This window comes from Lactuca sativa, chromosome 4 (genome assembly GCF_002870075.4).
Source record: "Lactuca sativa cultivar Salinas chromosome 4, Lsat_Salinas_v11, whole genome shotgun sequence".
Lineage (NCBI taxonomy): Eukaryota > Viridiplantae > Streptophyta > Magnoliopsida > Asterales > Asteraceae > Lactuca > Lactuca sativa.
Genome location: NC_056626.2, coordinates 36,376,236 through 36,394,063, shown reverse-complemented (window position 1 = coordinate 36,394,063; position 17,828 = coordinate 36,376,236). Strand labels below are relative to the sequence as shown.

General features: G+C 30.4%; 1 protein-coding gene across 1 annotated transcript; it reads right to left on the bottom strand.

The window, feature by feature from the left end:
- Positions 1-3,193: 3,193 nt before the first annotated feature.
- Positions 3,194-7,945, bottom strand: LOC111908989 (putative Myb family transcription factor At1g14600). The gene is made up of 6 exons (XM_023904783.3): positions 7,477-7,945; positions 7,246-7,322; positions 7,121-7,157; positions 6,370-6,523; positions 5,968-6,127; positions 3,194-3,638 (listed from the first exon to the last, which is right to left on the bottom strand). Exons 1-6 carry the CDS (start codon positions 7,601-7,603, stop codon positions 3,381-3,383), a joined length of 813 nt encoding a protein of 270 aa, XP_023760551.1. The 5' UTR covers positions 7,604-7,945; the 3' UTR covers positions 3,194-3,380.
- Between the last annotated feature and the right edge of the window lie 9,883 nt (positions 7,946-17,828).

Here is a 17,828-nt window from a genome sequence, read left to right as displayed (position 1 = left end):
TCTCGGATCAATGACATATATTAAAGTTATATTCTCTGAGTATAACTCACTTGTACTCGTAAGAAAATACTACCCAATATTCCTTATAGTTAATTTAGGTTTACTCTTTATCCTAAATCATCATATATAACCAGGTATGTTCTTTAACACGTATTTCAGGCAACATCAATTAACTCGCACATAAACATATAATTAATACTTCAATCAATACTTGTACTAAAATCATGTTCATGAAAGGGACTATGCAGTCACTTGAAAAGGTGGTGACTCGGCACTCGGACAGCACTTCGTTACTCTTAACACAATTTTTCCGTGACAAAACCTAGTATCATTACCACTAGAGTTTAGTCTAATATTCACCAAGACTAATTAATAGTCTTGATATTATTACTATTATATAAGCACGAAACAATATTTCTCAACCAGTATATACAGACAAGGGCCAGACATAGAACACCGGAGGGCAGGACCATTTTGGCATATAGCACTTCTGAAATCCAACAACCTTATGCGGCCCTTTAAACCAGATTGCCCGTACCGCGAGTGGTTAAAAAGATATTATAACGACACTTATATAACTCATAATAATAGATCACATACTCATTATAAGTTCCTAATCATATTACTATATTAAAACATAAGATATACTAACGATAGGGTAGGCGTAGCTCACTTACAGCGGATTTTTCGCAAAACCGGACTTCGTTGGAGCAGCGTTCCCGAGCCGAAAGGCTCTTTTCTCGGGACTTCGGGATCCTCGGGGCTTCCTTCGGGTGCTAGGGGGTTTACCTAGACTTTAGGGGGGGTTAGGGAGCTTAGAGAAAGAGAGTATAGAGAGAGAAAGAAGAAGGTTGAGGGGTGAGGAAATGAGGGAACCCGAAACTCTTATTTATAGGCTGAATTCCTGATGGACTCGCTGAATCGGTCCACTGACTCGCCGAGTCAGTGCCATGTGTCATCATCTGATGGCTTTCCTTGGAGAGAAAGCAAAGGTTGTGATCGCACCACGTCACCCAAACTCGCACAGCACCCTCCCGACTTAGAAAAATCATAACTCTCGCATATGAGCTTCGTTCGACGTTATTTTTTTCCACGTGTAGGTAAAAACAAGATCTACAACTTTCATTTAGACTCCGTCGGCTAATTCTCGACCGATCTTAAGTTTAACAGTAGGAGGAGATTATACTGTTAAATGTCCGCGTAAAATTCATAACTTCTTCATACGGAATCCGTTTTCGTCTGTCTTTTTATCATTGAGTTCCTATTAATTAGATCTTCAACTCTCAGTTAGGACGCATAGGCCAAAACCGCTCGAACTAAAATTCGAGTTTCGGGTCGTGGACTGTTATGCCAAATCTTAGAAAATTCATAACTTCCACGAAGTCAGATTTGGGCGTTCTTTTTTTGTATGTTCTCGGTTTAACGTATACTACAACTTTTTTTATATCACTTAGGCTAAAAAGTTATTTATCAAAAATTCACTATTTACGTCTCCCGGTGTCGTGCTGGTTTTGCCGCGAAACTTCGACGAGCCATAACTTCTTCGTTATAACTCAAATTTCGGCGTTCTTTATATTTACAGAACCCTTGTAACATATACTACAACTTGGTTAAGATTAATCCTTCTAAATAATCTTCCATCAAAAACTCATTTTTGATGTTTATTGTCTTCAAATTGACTAGCCTGAATCTGCGGGCGTTACATCAACCAATTCATCAATTGTACGGAAAACCTCTTGTTCTTGAAGCGAGTCTCTAATGTTCCCGCAATATGGTTTTTGCTTAAACGCTTAGCGAGTTCTAGTGTAGTAAACGAGTAGATACCATTTTTTCCTAAAAATACTTCGTTACCTAATGAATCAAATCTTGGTCTTTCTATGGCCGCAAGAAACATAACTTTTGCAATAAACTTTTTGCTTTTATGTGTTCGCAACGATTCATCTTCATCGGGGACAAGGTAGTGACGTTTTGATGGTTTTGATATGTAAAACCACTTTTCATCAATATTGAAAACATTAAACATATAATAGAATGTAGGAATGAGACTTAATAATGATTGTGTAGTAATCTTTGATAGGAAAAATTCTAACTTTGTTCTTTTATTCTCATGAGTTAGAGTTGGCTTGATGGCAATTGTATGTGGTCGAAATACACCTTCCTTGATACGTCTATGCATCGTTGATTTCGAGACATTTATAGATTTCGCAAGAGATCGTAGATTGACTCGACAACGTAATGGAATTTCTGAAACTTGATTCTAGTTTATTTGTACCCTTTTCCGCCCAACAACCTTTGGCTTATTTGAAGATAAATCAACCAGTAATCCGTGGTCAATTTGAAATTTAGTTTGATGCCAAATGCAACTAACAGTCTGTGTAGAAATCGAGAATTATGAAGCTATTTCACTTATGAAACCTTTTTTTAATTCTCCATCAATACTTTCTTGCAATAAGAATTGATATATTGTTTGCCGTTGTGCAATAGTGGTGTTTTTTTAGTGGATGGATTTGTGGAATGCTCCATATGAAAATTTGAAATATGACCAATAGTAGATAATGTTGTAGGCTAGTAACAGAAAGTCTTTGCTTACATCGAGACATATGTATATGTAATTAATGGAAAGGGAATGGACACATAGAATTTCCGGACATATTGAAAAAAATATTGGTGGCAAAAGAAAAGGCTCCATAATCTAGAATCAAAATGAAATCCTGAATGAGTTTTAACCAAAATGAAATTTTAACTCGATTTGCCACAAAATTATGACACCACATTTTGCCTCCATGTGTTTAACAAAAATAATGAAATTTTCAACATATGTATAAAAACTTTCCGGCAAAAAAATTTGTTGGGTACAAAAGTAGGTGTAATAATTAAATTATATGAATTCTAAAAGAAATTATATAAAAAATTTAATAAGGGTAGAAATGTCATTTTGTTAAGGTAAAAGTAAGTGTACATTGATTTTGGGAAGGAGGAAGTATCTAAATGTCCAGCTTTAAATGTTGCTTTTAGGATTCCATTTCATCACGAATTTGAATAGTTTTTTATACATTTGGCACATATTTAACATGTGGTTGATTATATGACAGAAAGGATCGTGTGTTCGAATTTCTCAAAAAGCTCTTTCTGTCTACCATTAACAATGACTTTTAGACCTAATGAGTATACGATATACGGATCAACACCGGGCTAAGAGCATTCAAAGTAATCTAAATATACATGGTTTGGGGAAAAAGGGCCTATACTTGACTAGCCCGTTCATATTCTAATCAATTTTTTGCATTTTGAACCTTTTTTGCATCTCTACTTACTTGTAACCCACAAACATGTTAAAAGCTTAGGGACATAATCTTTTTAAGAAAAAACGCTTGCATACATCACTGACATAGAGCAATAGATAGATCTAGATTAACACTACATTTGTTTGAAGAGTGATCACTTGTATTCTGCCTTGAATGTGTCTCGCTGATTTCACTTGACAAGGAACCATTGCTCATCTGGACTAAGGGATGTTGCAATGATAGTGATAACGATAATCCACAGTCATCAGGCTGGTCGACCTCTTGAATATTTCTTGCTTTCTCAAGTTTCATCCCACTGAGCATTCCATGTTCAGCAATTTCTAGTTTGGAATTCTGCATAATTAAACAAATTTATCATAACAAAAAAAACGTTTTATCCTAATTAAGTGGTGATCTGTTGTATCTAATGATATAAAAATTACTGGCAGTTCTATACAAGATATTATTTAAATATAGAATCAGCGATTATCGTTAAATTACAGGTCTTTCTTATTTACTTTTGTGGTGATTAAATGTGGTCAAAAGATAAGAAATAATTGGAAAGGTGGGAGTACTTGGGAGATGAAAATAAGACTGATCTGATCCTATTTACAAGTCTCTGGTACTGTGCTTTCCGACTGCATTTATTTGCTTACAGAATGGACCACCATTTTCATGTTCTTCTAAATAATTATATAAAATCCTTTCTTCTACTCAACCTAGTACACGTGTAATGTAACAGTAAGTCTTTGGCATGCAAGAAACCGTATTCTAATGGTAAGTTTTAACATATGTCTCATTGGGGAGTTCGCAAGTACTCATGTTATACTATTAAACTCAGAACGTTTAGACTAACATAATCAAATTTCAACCATGCAAGCAAATATTAACTGAAAATCCTAAAATAAATCTTTGTATGTCTGAAATATGTAAAATCACATTTATGTTATTCATCAAGTACCCAACCATTTGAGTAAGTGAAAATGCTTTGATGTTCATCTTAAAGATAACTCTTCTGTATTTCGACTATCTCTTAAATTAGCATATAGATACATGTTTTAGATATTTATATAGTTATACTACGGATGCATTATCCTAAAACTATTTACATTCTTGGAAATAGTCTTCTTTTTTAAGACATATGATGAGGTGGCATTATCCATTCAACTTTTCATGACTTCCACCTAAGCAGAGAGTTGAATCACTGGTTCAATGGGTTTTTTATTTAAAAAATAATTATTTAATTTATTCTATATTAACTAACATATCTATTATTTTCTAATGTATTTTACATTTAATAATTTAATTACTTTCTATTTAATAATTGACTTTTTGTAAATTAATTAAAATGATATATTTTTATTTTGTAAGTAAATAACTTTTGTTTCATAGTTTATTTCTTATTCATCTAAAAGAATAAAAAAAACTTATTTACATTTTTTATGAAACAATCAACATGATAACATTTTATTATTACAATACAACAAAATGAAATTACATATTAATAAAATGTTTCTAAATATGCTCAATTAAATCATTTCGAAAAACATGATGCCACGTGGAATAGTATGATGTACTACACTCTCATATACTTTTAATTTAATGTATTGCTCGTAACTTTCAATTCCTAACTTATAATCTTTAATTTGTAAATGTAACTTTTAATTTCTAGTTAATTTTATTTTCCAGTTTTATGCATTATTATTTTTTATAAAATGATAAATACATAAAAATTAGTAGAATGAGTGGAATGTTGATGTAGTGATCTATTAATCTTTAATAGAGTTTAATAGACAAAATAGCATAGTGCCAGAAATCTATTAAGCATCAATAGAGTTTAATGGAGTATAAAGTTTAGAGGGTGGTTGAAAAAATAGCTTATTGCCTATTAGATTATGACTTATTAGCTTATAAGCTAATAAATTAGAGTGCATTAACATATGAAAAATGATAATAGCGGTTTTCAACGACAATAATCTATTTTTATCCAAGCACTTTTTTAGCTTATAGTGATGTGAAACCACTAATAAGCTATAAGCTCCTTAAAGAAGCATAGTCAAACACCCTAAGTAAAATAATATAATTAGTGGAATGGTAATGTCACCATTAAACTTTGGAAGTTCAAATGCTTTAGAGAACACAAAAGAGGAATACATGTATTTATATGTTCAAGTGTAAGGCCATCTTCAATGCATTCAGTTCATATGAGTTCAATGGATTGATACATATACATTCCACTTCCTATACAACTTTACTTATTAAACTCAACACTCCATTAAACTTTATATATTTTAACAGATTGCCGTATCATTTATCATTTTCTTTTTACTTATTGTTATTTTTTAAATAAAAACTACAGTTAAAATTACCATTAATTAAAAACTACAGTTAAAATTACCACTAATTAAAAATTAAAAATATGAAATAAAAAATTATATATATATATATATATATATATATATATATATATATATATATATATATTACTTATTGTTATTTCTTAAATAAAAACTACAGTTAAAATTACCACTAATTAAAAATTAAAAATTTGAAATAAAAAATTATATATATATATATATATATATATATATATATATATATATATATATATATATATATATAGAGAGAGAGAGAGAGAGAGAGAGAGAGAGAGAGAGAGAGAGAGAGAGAGAAAAGAAGGTACCTTTAGGAAGTCAGATTCTCTTAGATGGTTAAAGGAGGGATTCGAGTGAAAATGTGGAATAGAAAAGGAATGAGGCTGCTGCCATTTGTGATCACCAACGCCTTCCTTTCCCTTTATTCTTATTTCAGAGTATCCATGCATCCTTGTCTCCATTCTACCTCTATATACATACATACAAACACATATATACAATATCAAAATATAATAATAAATATTAATAAATAACAGTAGTTTTAAACAAAGACTACCAAAATAAATATATCTCATCCATTAATTTCTTATTTTATATTTAGTTTGACAAAATCTTCAAATACCGCTTATTGAACTTGTGATAAAATACTCCATTTTTTTATCTATTTTTCTAAAAAGTTTGATGGTATCAGTAAAAATTAATGTTTAAACCTTTTGGAAGGGACAGCGAAGGGATGGTAAATGAAGTGAGGATTAGATTCTTGAATGGATGGATGTAAATAAATCTCATGATCAATGCACCCATCATGTTGATCCTCAAGAGACTGTTTTCTGTTTAATCCAGTGGATCTGTGAATCTCATCATCTGGATATTGAAAAGTTCATGAAACATGTCCATAAATTAGTACGCATAAGTGAAACAACACAAGAAAACAAACAGAAACAGACAACAAGGTATCAAAGTAAAAGGTTTTTTTTTTCTCATACAAGCATGAGTGTTCTGTGGTGTTTTGACTAAGTTAAAAAAGGACTAAAAAGTCATTATTTTAAAATGGGTTTATTGTAGATTCATTCAAAACAACAACCACGACTTTAACTGATAAAAAAATAAGGAAAGGAATGTCTGGAATTTATCATATTAAATGCCACAATTAGAATGGAGGCAAGAGGCTGTGTTCTTCATGTGTTTTTGTTAAAAGATCTACCTTTTGGGAAAGAAAATCATAAATAATAGTAGGATCCTAGTCTTCCGTATGCTTTTTGCCTCAACAACAACAACACACGAAGATGACAACTTATCCTCCAAGATTAACCACTAGCCTTTAGTTTTACCCTACTAGTATTCTCGGGTTTCTGAAATCATGCATTTGAGACTCATGATCACGCGTTAAGTTCTTACAAACACGAGGTTTTATTAGAGTTCTTAATAATATTACAAGTGATACATGAGATGCATATATACCTCGTGTTACAACATCGTTCTTCATGCTTCTATACATCTGCAAGTTCAGTTTTTTTTTTAAACTAACATAAGTGCGTGTATTCATAAAGGTATCAAAAAAGGGGGGAAATGATGAAGATAGGTACCTGAAGATGACTTTTAACATGGGAAACAGTGAGACCCTTTACATCCATCGTCTGAAGAACAAGCTTAGGTGTTGCTTCTGCGTACATGAACAACATCATTACAAAACTAACAACGTAGGTCTGCGTGTGTAGATGTATACACATATACATATACATACATGCATAGATACATACATATATGTACGTATGCATCATTTTTTATGATCATCAAGAACAGCAGAAAGAACATACTATTCGGACCACCAAGTGTGTGAATGGCATGAACAAAACAACGATGAAGATCAGGAGTCCATCTGAGTCTTGGCACTTTTGATCTTATGTATTGCCTCACTGTTCCATTCCTCTCACAACCCCCCATCTCTCTCTCTCTCTCTCTCTCTCTCTCTCTCTCTCTCTCTACGTATATTTATGTCTCTTGATCTCTATGGAAAAGAAAATAGATCTTGCTGAATTTGTTGATTTAAGAAGTTTTAACAGATGTGAAGCTCAAGAATCATTCAACAGAGAAAATGATCTTCTCTTTCTCTTTGTCAATGTAGGTGGAGGGAGATGATAGTAGTAATAAAATGGTTTGTAATGAACCGGTTAGTTCGGGTGGGTGAAAATATTACCCCCTGCAAACGAAAATTCTGTTCACGAGGGATTCTGATACGTGATCTGGTTCTCTTCTCCTCAGGCTTTACAAATTCAACTGTTATTTATATGAATTATATCTACAGAAAGATAAGAAAAAGAAAAAGAAAAATGCTGCTGTTTTGACCCTGTGTATTTTCTCTCTCTAGAATAGTAGGAGTTGAGATACAATACGCCAACTTCGTCATCATAACAACAGCAAAACCCATTAAATACAATAAATTTGGGGTTAGTATGTACCTTGTTTTACTTGATTTTATCGCAAAACAAAACATATCATACTTTATAATAAAAACTAGCTAAAAGTTTAATAAAAATTACGCAACACAATAATCTACTTCAATGGTGTCAAATACTATTAAATAAGTAAATATAAGTTGTGCTTTAGAAAAAAAAAATTGTAATAAAAGATAATTGACTAAAATGAAAAGTGATTTATGATTCTACTAATATTAATTATCTAAAAAGCTTAATAAAAATTACATAAGACAACTTCAATGATATTAAATATTATTAAATAAGTAAACATAAATTGTGGTTTAGAAAAAAATGTTGCTTTATAATAAGAGATAATCACAAAAATACTAAATTAAAAAAAAAATCTTAATATTTATGATATGATAACAACTTATTCCGTAGTAAATGAATATGATTGTGAGATTTGTAAAATAATAAAGGGACAAAAACAAGTTGTTTGCATGATAAAATCTATTTTTGTTGTTTTGTGACCGTAGTTACCAAATCATTTATAGATTCTCTCGAATGCACGCCTTTTAACAAATGATATAGATAACGAGCTGGATATCAAATGAAGTAAAATAAGTTCAATTATTCGTATTTAGAAACATAAGTTACTTATTTCCTTAATTACTATCTGCAAATAACTATGTTTCGAAAACTAAGGGCATTTGCATTCCATAAACCTATTTTGCAATATTGTATATTTCACGTTTTTCCATGTCATGTTTACATAAGTTAAATTGTTAGGGTCTTTTTACATCAAGCGTTTTATGTATGCCTTGAATTATAAAACAACACCAAAATCACTTTATTTCCATAATCTGATCAGGATGCACCCAATCAATTTTTATTACAACTAACACAATGGACAACACAAAATATATCACCATTATGGTATCATATAACGAATGACATTTATAATTGTTGTGGCGCTATCTTCTTCAAGTAGCTCGACGACATCACGTCACTGCATGTAGTAAATTTTAAAGTGATTGATGTATGGTAAATTTTAACGACATAGTGGATATAACATCGCAACAAACCCAAAAGAATTTCCATAAACTTTAACGACATATACTCCAGAAGAACATTAAGTGCCTCTAATGCCCCTCCACTATAAGAAAATTATTTTGAACATTCTGGTTTGATAATTTCATTTTGATTAAAAGAGAACTTGTTCCTAGATGTTTGATATGAAGGCTCAAGATCAAGAGAATTTGTTATTTTATTTCATGAAATTAAATGTAAGATTTATAACCAAAATCTCCAAATTTGAAAAAAGTTCAATTTTCAAACCTGTTCCCTTAAAAATGAAATAAAAAATAGGGTAAATAGTGTTTTATCTCCAATCATACTTTATTTTTTACCCCCAAAAATTATATTCTTAATATATTTAATTCTTTCAACTTATATAGATTGTCAAACACACCATTTCTATTAATTTGGTTTTAACAAATCTATAATCTATATTTTTTTCATTATAATAATATTAAATAAATAAGATTATAGTTATAACACACTTATAAATAAATAATATACATGCATTTATAGAAATATTGCACATACAAACTTTTAAATAAATATTATACATGCATTTATATGAATTTGATGAATAAAAACAAACTTTATATTTATAATTAATTAATATAATTTAATATAACAAAATATTATAAGTATTAAATATTACATTTAAAATTATAATTAATAGATAAAAATAAACTAGAAATGTATAAATATATAAACAAATGGACTAAATCCGACAACGCAAAGTTCATCCACATTTTGGGAGAAATAGTTACTATAACACCATATTTGGTGTAATAGTATTCATATCCCCCAAAATGGGGGAATAAATGGGGGAGGGTTGGAGAAGAATGGGGAAAAATGAAAAATGAAAGTGTCTTGGAGATGCTCTAAGCTTGAAGTTAATATAAGTAATTAAGATTAAGATTCTATGATATGATACCAAAAGTCTTTTCACAAACCGTGACTTTAAAAAGAATAACTTCACCACTAAGTTTGTATTTGATAAACGTTTGACCGAGTCGGGTCAGACGTTTTTAGCTGTTTGGTCAGTAAAACGTGTTTTGTAATCCAACTTTACGCATATGACTCAGTTAGGATGATCTGATTCGGATGGAAGAAGAAAAATAACGGACCGAGAAAGGGAAATATGTTTTCCATCTATACATTTGCCCTTCCGTTCATTTTTGCCTCTATCACTATTCTTCTCCTTCTTCCATTGCCTTCATAGTCAAGCATCAACGATTTCATCCATACCAGTGCTCCATCAACTCCCTCCTCTCATCATGTATGGGTTCCGATTTGATTTATGTTCGTTTTTATTTCCGATTTTTCAGTTCGTGTTTTTATTTATGTTCCTTTTTTATTTCGGATTTTTCTGATTTCTCTTAAATAGCATAATTGATGACTCTTATTTATGCATAATAGATGAATGAGAATATGTTCTGATTTCTGATTTATCTGTTCAACATGTATATGGATTCTGATTTATGTTCATGTTGATGTTTGTTGTTATGTTTCCGCTGATTTTCCTGTCATGTTCTGAAATTTGATGATATGTTAATGTTTTCTCTTGAATGTTCTTTGTTTTTGCTGATTTTGTTGTTGATTTTGTAGTTGATTTTTGTTGATATGTTGATTGTGGCGATGATTTTGTTCTTGATTTTGCTTTGTGAATTGCTAGCAATTTTGTTTTTTCAGAAATCTCACATACATATATGTTGAATTGATTTTCTTGTTGATATTGATCTTGATAAATGTTATGGTAAACTTATAAATTAATTTCAAACAAGTTTTATAAAGCAAGTGATAAAAGTTATGAATATTTATATTTTAGGATGTTGGTTTCGAAGAGTGTGATTCAACAACTTTACCTATTACTGTATAGAACAACTAGGTAAAATGACTATTTTTCATCGATCATCACATTTACTTAGGTATACAATCAAACAATATGGTTTCTTACCCAGTCAAAATTTATTACCCAGATAGATATTATCCAATCATCATTTTTTCAATCAGCAACTATCAAACGAAACCTAAATAATATTTTTCAAATTAACTTTTGTGAAAAAAATAATTCTTTTATGATAAAGATGTAATAAGTAATCATTAGCTTACCATACCTTCCATTTACTCATGTTGTTGAGTAACCTTTTTTAACCTAAAACAAATATCATACTATTTTTAAATTAGAATAAAATACTACATTTAATTACCATCTTTTTTTTAAACGATTTAATTACCATCTAAACATGTGTTTTTTTAACAGAAAACTTAATCTATTTCCAAATTATTTTTAAATTTATTCATGTTTCAGACGGGACTTAAACCATTTCTCTTTAATATATATATATATATATATATATATATATATATATATATATATATATATATATATATATATATATATATATATATATATATATATAACCTATACTAGAAAGTCTTTGATCATCTAAACACATGTTAAAAAACTTGCTATGTATCTCCACTTTGGTTTTTGTATCATGAAAAAAACAGCCTTCCTTGCTAATTTCGTAGTTGAGTACCTTTAATAGCATATTAGATAGAGAAACTTTCATAATAACCAATTTACAACCTAATAACCAAATTACAACCTCAACGGTCAAAAATAACCAAAAAAATCCACATCTAAAATGACCATCAAGTCCAAGGGGCCTTTAAAGACTAGTTATTTCATTTGCGGACTCAACTTTAATTCAAAAAATTGGATATTTTGGTAAATTTCGATGAATGTAACTACTTTCCATGAGTTTGTAAGACCCTATCTGTAAATTCTGATATATTATGCGAACATAGCAGTATAAATATCGATAAATCAGGTTTTTTTTTCAAAAGAAAAGGTTTCTATCTTTCTAAACTTGACAAAGGTCTCTTAAAAACATATTTTTCTTAGGTTATTTGTCTTTGTACAGTTAATTGGTAAGAAAGAAAAATATAAATTCTCAAATCTCATTTGTATTTAAAAAACCAATATCTTTATATTCACATATTTATGTTTTCTAACCATTTGGGTTGTGACAACTTAGTACACATGTAGAAGAAAATGATGCATAACATATTGACACATATTTAAATGATGGCAATACTCAGTCTTTGTGACCATGGAGGATCATCTGTAGTGACTTCGGGGAAAGAGTCGTAGCTTCATGTTTGCAGCGGATGATTAGTCGGTACACGAAAGCTGTCTCGAAACCCTTGTTAGGAAATTATCATTTCCAAAAAAAATATATGTTTTCTTAAGTTGTTTGTCTTTAGAAAGTTAACATCAACGAAAATATTGGTATGGGACAAAGTTGAGAATGAAAGCTTACATTTTTTCACTAGATTTATATTTGGAATTTTCTCTTTAATTTTTCACTTATAGATAGGATAGATGGAAACATAGTACTACAATAATTACTCTTAATTTGTTAACTTTTCATGTAAAAGTTGTCCAAGACGATCTTTCATGTGAAAAGTTATCAAATAAGATATAGAAATTTATTATATAATTAAATCTTTTATAAAAATAAATAAATTATGTAATAAAACTAATGTTTATATCTTATATATATATATATATATATATATATATATATATATATATATATATATATATATATATATATATATATATAAATTATTTAATAAAATTAATCGTATAATAAATCAATAAATCGTTTTCTTTCTTCAAATGTCATTCTAAACAAGTTCTAGTTATGAGGGAAACCCAAAAAAAGACTTTGCCTTTAACTAAATTGATATATTCTTGAACTAAAAGCAAGGTCTTTTTGAGTTGCCCTAAAAAACTAGTAACTAAAAGAAATGAAACTTTGAAATGAGAAAATGATTTATTAGATTGTTATATGACTAATAAACTCATTGGAAATTACGAGGAAACGATTTGTTAATATATTATTCATGGGTTTTGAGCACTACATCATTTTTATGGTGTACATGCAACCCTAATGCTTTGGATCTAGGTTTTTCTCAAGTTATACATGAAACATTAATCATCCAAAGCATGAACCCTAACTACCATAAAATTTTTGAGATTTATAACAAAAAACAAGTTAGAAGAATACCTTCTCTTTTTACCTTGTAGATCCTGACCTTCAAGAGTTTAGTGCCTCAATTGTTGCACCTCTAATAAGTTACAAACACCAAATAGAAATTGGTAGAATATGAGAGAGGTGGGAAGGCTCTGAAATTGGCTAGGGTTTCCTCTTAGGATCAAGTGGCCGATTTTAGGGATCCTAGGGGTTCCTTATATAGCTGAGCTGCTAGGGTTTCTGACTAGAACTCTAATTCTCTGCTTAGGCCTTAAGCAGCCTAATAGATCCTTCCAGAAGCCCCCTTTAGACGAAATCTATGTGGGCTACACATATAATTTCGTCCATCCCTTCTTAGGGATCCTCAAGCCCAACTTGCAACTATCATATAATTACAATATCAGTACCCATAATTTAATCAGTCTCTTTTGATCACCAAATTAATTTCTGATCAATACTAATTAATTAATATGATTTCTCAATTAATATATTATTTTTATAGTATATTAATAAATCACAATTAATCTCTTTCTCCATAATTCATCCTATCAAATTGTTATGGTGAAGTCAACCAAAAAGGACCATGCTACTATCGGGTCAAGTACATACCAATTATAGTTATGGGCTTAGACACCTAATCCAACAATTATATCATTAATATATTAGTTGGAATTAGACAATTGATTTATTAATTTATAAGGTTGAGAAGTTAATATGAAATCAGTTAGAATTAATTAATTATTAATTAGAATTAATCTGAAATTAATTCGGGATTAATTGAAATTAATTAAAGGTCGAATGATTGAATTGTAATTGGTCGTAATTGAGCAAGGATAGGAAATTCTATAACCCGTAGGGGGTGAACGAGATTTAGGAGTAATCTAAGGTTTATAGGTTATTCCGAAAGCTGATAAGGATACCATATTTGAATATAATAAAATATCGATATTTTATTATTCAAATCTACGGTTTTCCTTGTCTCATCTACACTATAAATAGAACCCAAAGGGTTATGATTTTTCGTTCATATTCCTCCTTGCAAGATACTTTGGCTGAAAATATCCCCTTTCTCTATCATCTTGCGTTTTTTGTGCTAGGGTTTGGGTACCAGCCATTAGAGGCAGCCATACTTTTGGTGTTACACTTTCCAAGACCAACTCGACAAGGGAATTAAAGTGATTTGTTTACTAAAACAAATCAAAGGTAGGTAACCTTAACTTGATGAATTCGATATCACTAGGGGTTAAGTTAAATTTTTTTGTTCATTATATGTTGCTATTAAAGCATATGGCATATATTATTTTATAGGATGCTTGTATTCTATTAAATGTTAATTGTTTTCCGCATCGTACAATGTTTTGTATTCTATAAAACCCATCGGTGGTATCAAAGATTATGCTTGTCAAACATTGATTGCACATAAGTTGAATTCAACAAAAAAAAATTTCTTTCGAGCCATATGAGCACAATAAATCCAGAATTTCGGGATTTTTTTGTCTAATTTTATTTATGTGATAGTTATTTGGTAGTAATCTATTTAGAAATCAGTTATCATCCGATTTTTCATATTTTGGGTGATTAAATAAAATCCCTAAATATTAGAAGATATCCTTACTTGATCATTATTCAATTATTTGATTAATTAAAATTGAATTATCCCTTATGGATTTAATAATACATTTATTATAAGATTAATTAAACGATAATTATAAATCCATGATATGTTTAAATTAATTAATTAATTATATGATAATCTAGATAATTAATATTTAAACCTCGTATTTGAAAAGATTTAAAATACATGTTATACTATATACGATTAAAAGTTTAATATATTATTTCTAAAAGACAATTCAGTCAAATCAATAGTAGACCTCATTCACTAAGCCATACTGTAAGGGGTATAAGGAAACAGCCTATAAAATAACCTTCATTAGGTGTCCACTCTCACCTACCACTCCCTTGTATGGTGGAGGGTTGTTAGCCGAACGGGTTTGATAAGACATAAACTTAAAAACTATGATACTATAAAGTAGATAAACCTTTTATAAATCTCACTCTAGTTGCTTTAGGAAAAATGTGAAGTGTATGCTAATCCATGAAAACACACATCGCTCTTTATATGTTGTTAGTGGAGCGGGCATGGCTAACCGGCACACTAATTTGTTACTACAAAGTTGAGGTGATGGATAAATCGAAAATTATCATTATTGATGGAGCATGTGTGGTTAACGGGCATATCAATTCAAGATAATAAATGACCTCGAGGTTGTCAAACGGTTTTGCATGGTTATTCACATCTTAATTGTGACCCTTGGCATCCCGGTCACAATTAGTAAGAACATAATCGAGATTAAACGTGTCATTGATAAGATTTAATGGATCTCAAAGATCTAGGAGTTTCATGTGATTGAAATTGGTGAGATAACTCTACCTACCTAAAATAGATTCAAATTTGATTACGGAATCCATCTTCAAAGATAGAATCTAAAATATGCATCCTAGCCTTAATTTGAATTATGGGTTAATAGTTAAGGATTAAAATCAACTAACTTGAATTCTTTCTTCTCCAAAAGCTTTTGATGTCGAATCAAGACAATGATGGTCTTCCTCGTTCTTCTGGAAATGTTTTTCCTTGTTCTTCTGGAGATTGTCTTCCACATTCGAGTCAAAATGAAAATGTTTTCCCTTCTTTGGTGGATGGTGGAACTACACATCATGCTTCTTCAATTATTCCAACTCCTCCTCTTGTGACTCTCCCAACATCACGTTTTCCTCGAGTTGAAAGATATAAGACTACTCAAGCCTTATTGTCATGTAAGCACAAAGATGGAAATTATGTGTGTACACATTCTAAAAATGAAGTTGTACAAAACTAATTGGAAAGAATGGGTATCGTACTCCCAAGGGAGCAAGCCGTTTATTTGGTATTTTCTTTCGCTTCCTAGGTCATATGGTCAGTTCGTAGAGAACTTTCATATGAGGAATCTCAATTTGACCATAATTGATTTGATTGAGATGTTGATAGTTGTTGAAACAAAAAATTATTAAGAACACATCTGAAGGAGAGCTGCTTAAGGGGTCTAATTCCAAGAATTCCATGGACATTGTTGGAGACAATGTTGATAATCTAGAAAACATTTCTCTTCCAAATCAAAAGGGATCTGCCAAGATTTTTCCAAATCGAAAGAGAAAGGCTTATTCTGAGATTTTTCCCAATGTTGACCCCAATGAGTCCACTTGTTTCTACTGCCAATTGAAGGGACATTGGAAGCAAAACTACCCACATTACCTAGACTATCTTAGAGACATAAAGTCAAGTCGTGTGACTCTACTTCAGGTACATCCATTATCCAATTCCATATGTTCCTATTCTTAGACTCTTAATACATGATGTGACGATCACATTTTGATTGTATTGTAGGATGTAAAAGAAAGTGGGATTCTTAAACAAGTGAATTAAATCTAATCATGAAAGATGGACTTTGGTTGCATGGTTCGATGATCAAAAATTGGAGCTATTACTAGGGAGTTAGGATAATTTAATAGATTGCTATTACTCATTGGGGATGTTTAAAAAATATAGTTTTTCATTTCATGCTTTGTAAAGACATGTTCGAATATTCATTTCAATAAAGTGAAATTTTGGTTTACGTAGTTGCCTTATCTTATTACCTTGCAATTGCATTAATGAAATTGCTAGTTATGTTTCAATAATAGGAATAATAACTGTGGATTTGATTCTTATGATATCGTTTGTGGTAATGTCACATTTAACCAAGTTAAAATAAATCACATCACCAACTGGACATATACATGGTTTTTTACAAGTCGTTTTGTATAATATGAGAGAATCTTGGTCATTGGAAAACTATGACTTAATTCATTGTTCACATGCTTATGTGAGGAAAATGAATGACTAATGGATCTAGTACATGTTGATATGGAAACTTCATATCAACCACAAGGGACGATAACTCTTTTCGTCATGATTTACTGATGTTTCAATAAATATGGTTTTGTTTATAAGATTAAACAAAATTCTAATACCTTTGAAAAGGTCATGAGTAGCAGAATGAATAGAAGAATCTATTACGTAGAAAGATAAAAGATTCTCTAATCTAAAAAGAAATGAGAGTGATTTAGTATCATGTTTTATGATCATCTTAGTAATTGTGGAATTGTATCACACTTAATCCTCCAAGAACATCTTAGTGCAACTGTAGGAATCGAACATTGTTGGAAATGTTTAGATCATAGATGAGTCATGCTTCATTCTGAATCTAGTTTTACAGCCATGCTCTAGTAACTATAAATCATATCTTGAAACTTATTTAAAAAAAAATAAGGATGATAACACCTGGTAATATGTAGAGTAATAATGTTTTCTTACTCTATCACGTTCAGAATTGGAGTTTTGATGTTTTTCGTTGATCGAGAATCAAAATATAAACTAAATCCTATTCTATGAAGTGTTTCCACATGACCTTTTGAATACTTATTTTAGCTCGTCAATGAATGTTTCTTGAAAGAAAACTCACATGTGAAGATGTCAGTGGGAGTCATATTTACCTTAATCTTGCAAGAGTCAACTGACAGTGATCCTTTTAGTTATCACTAGCATACGAC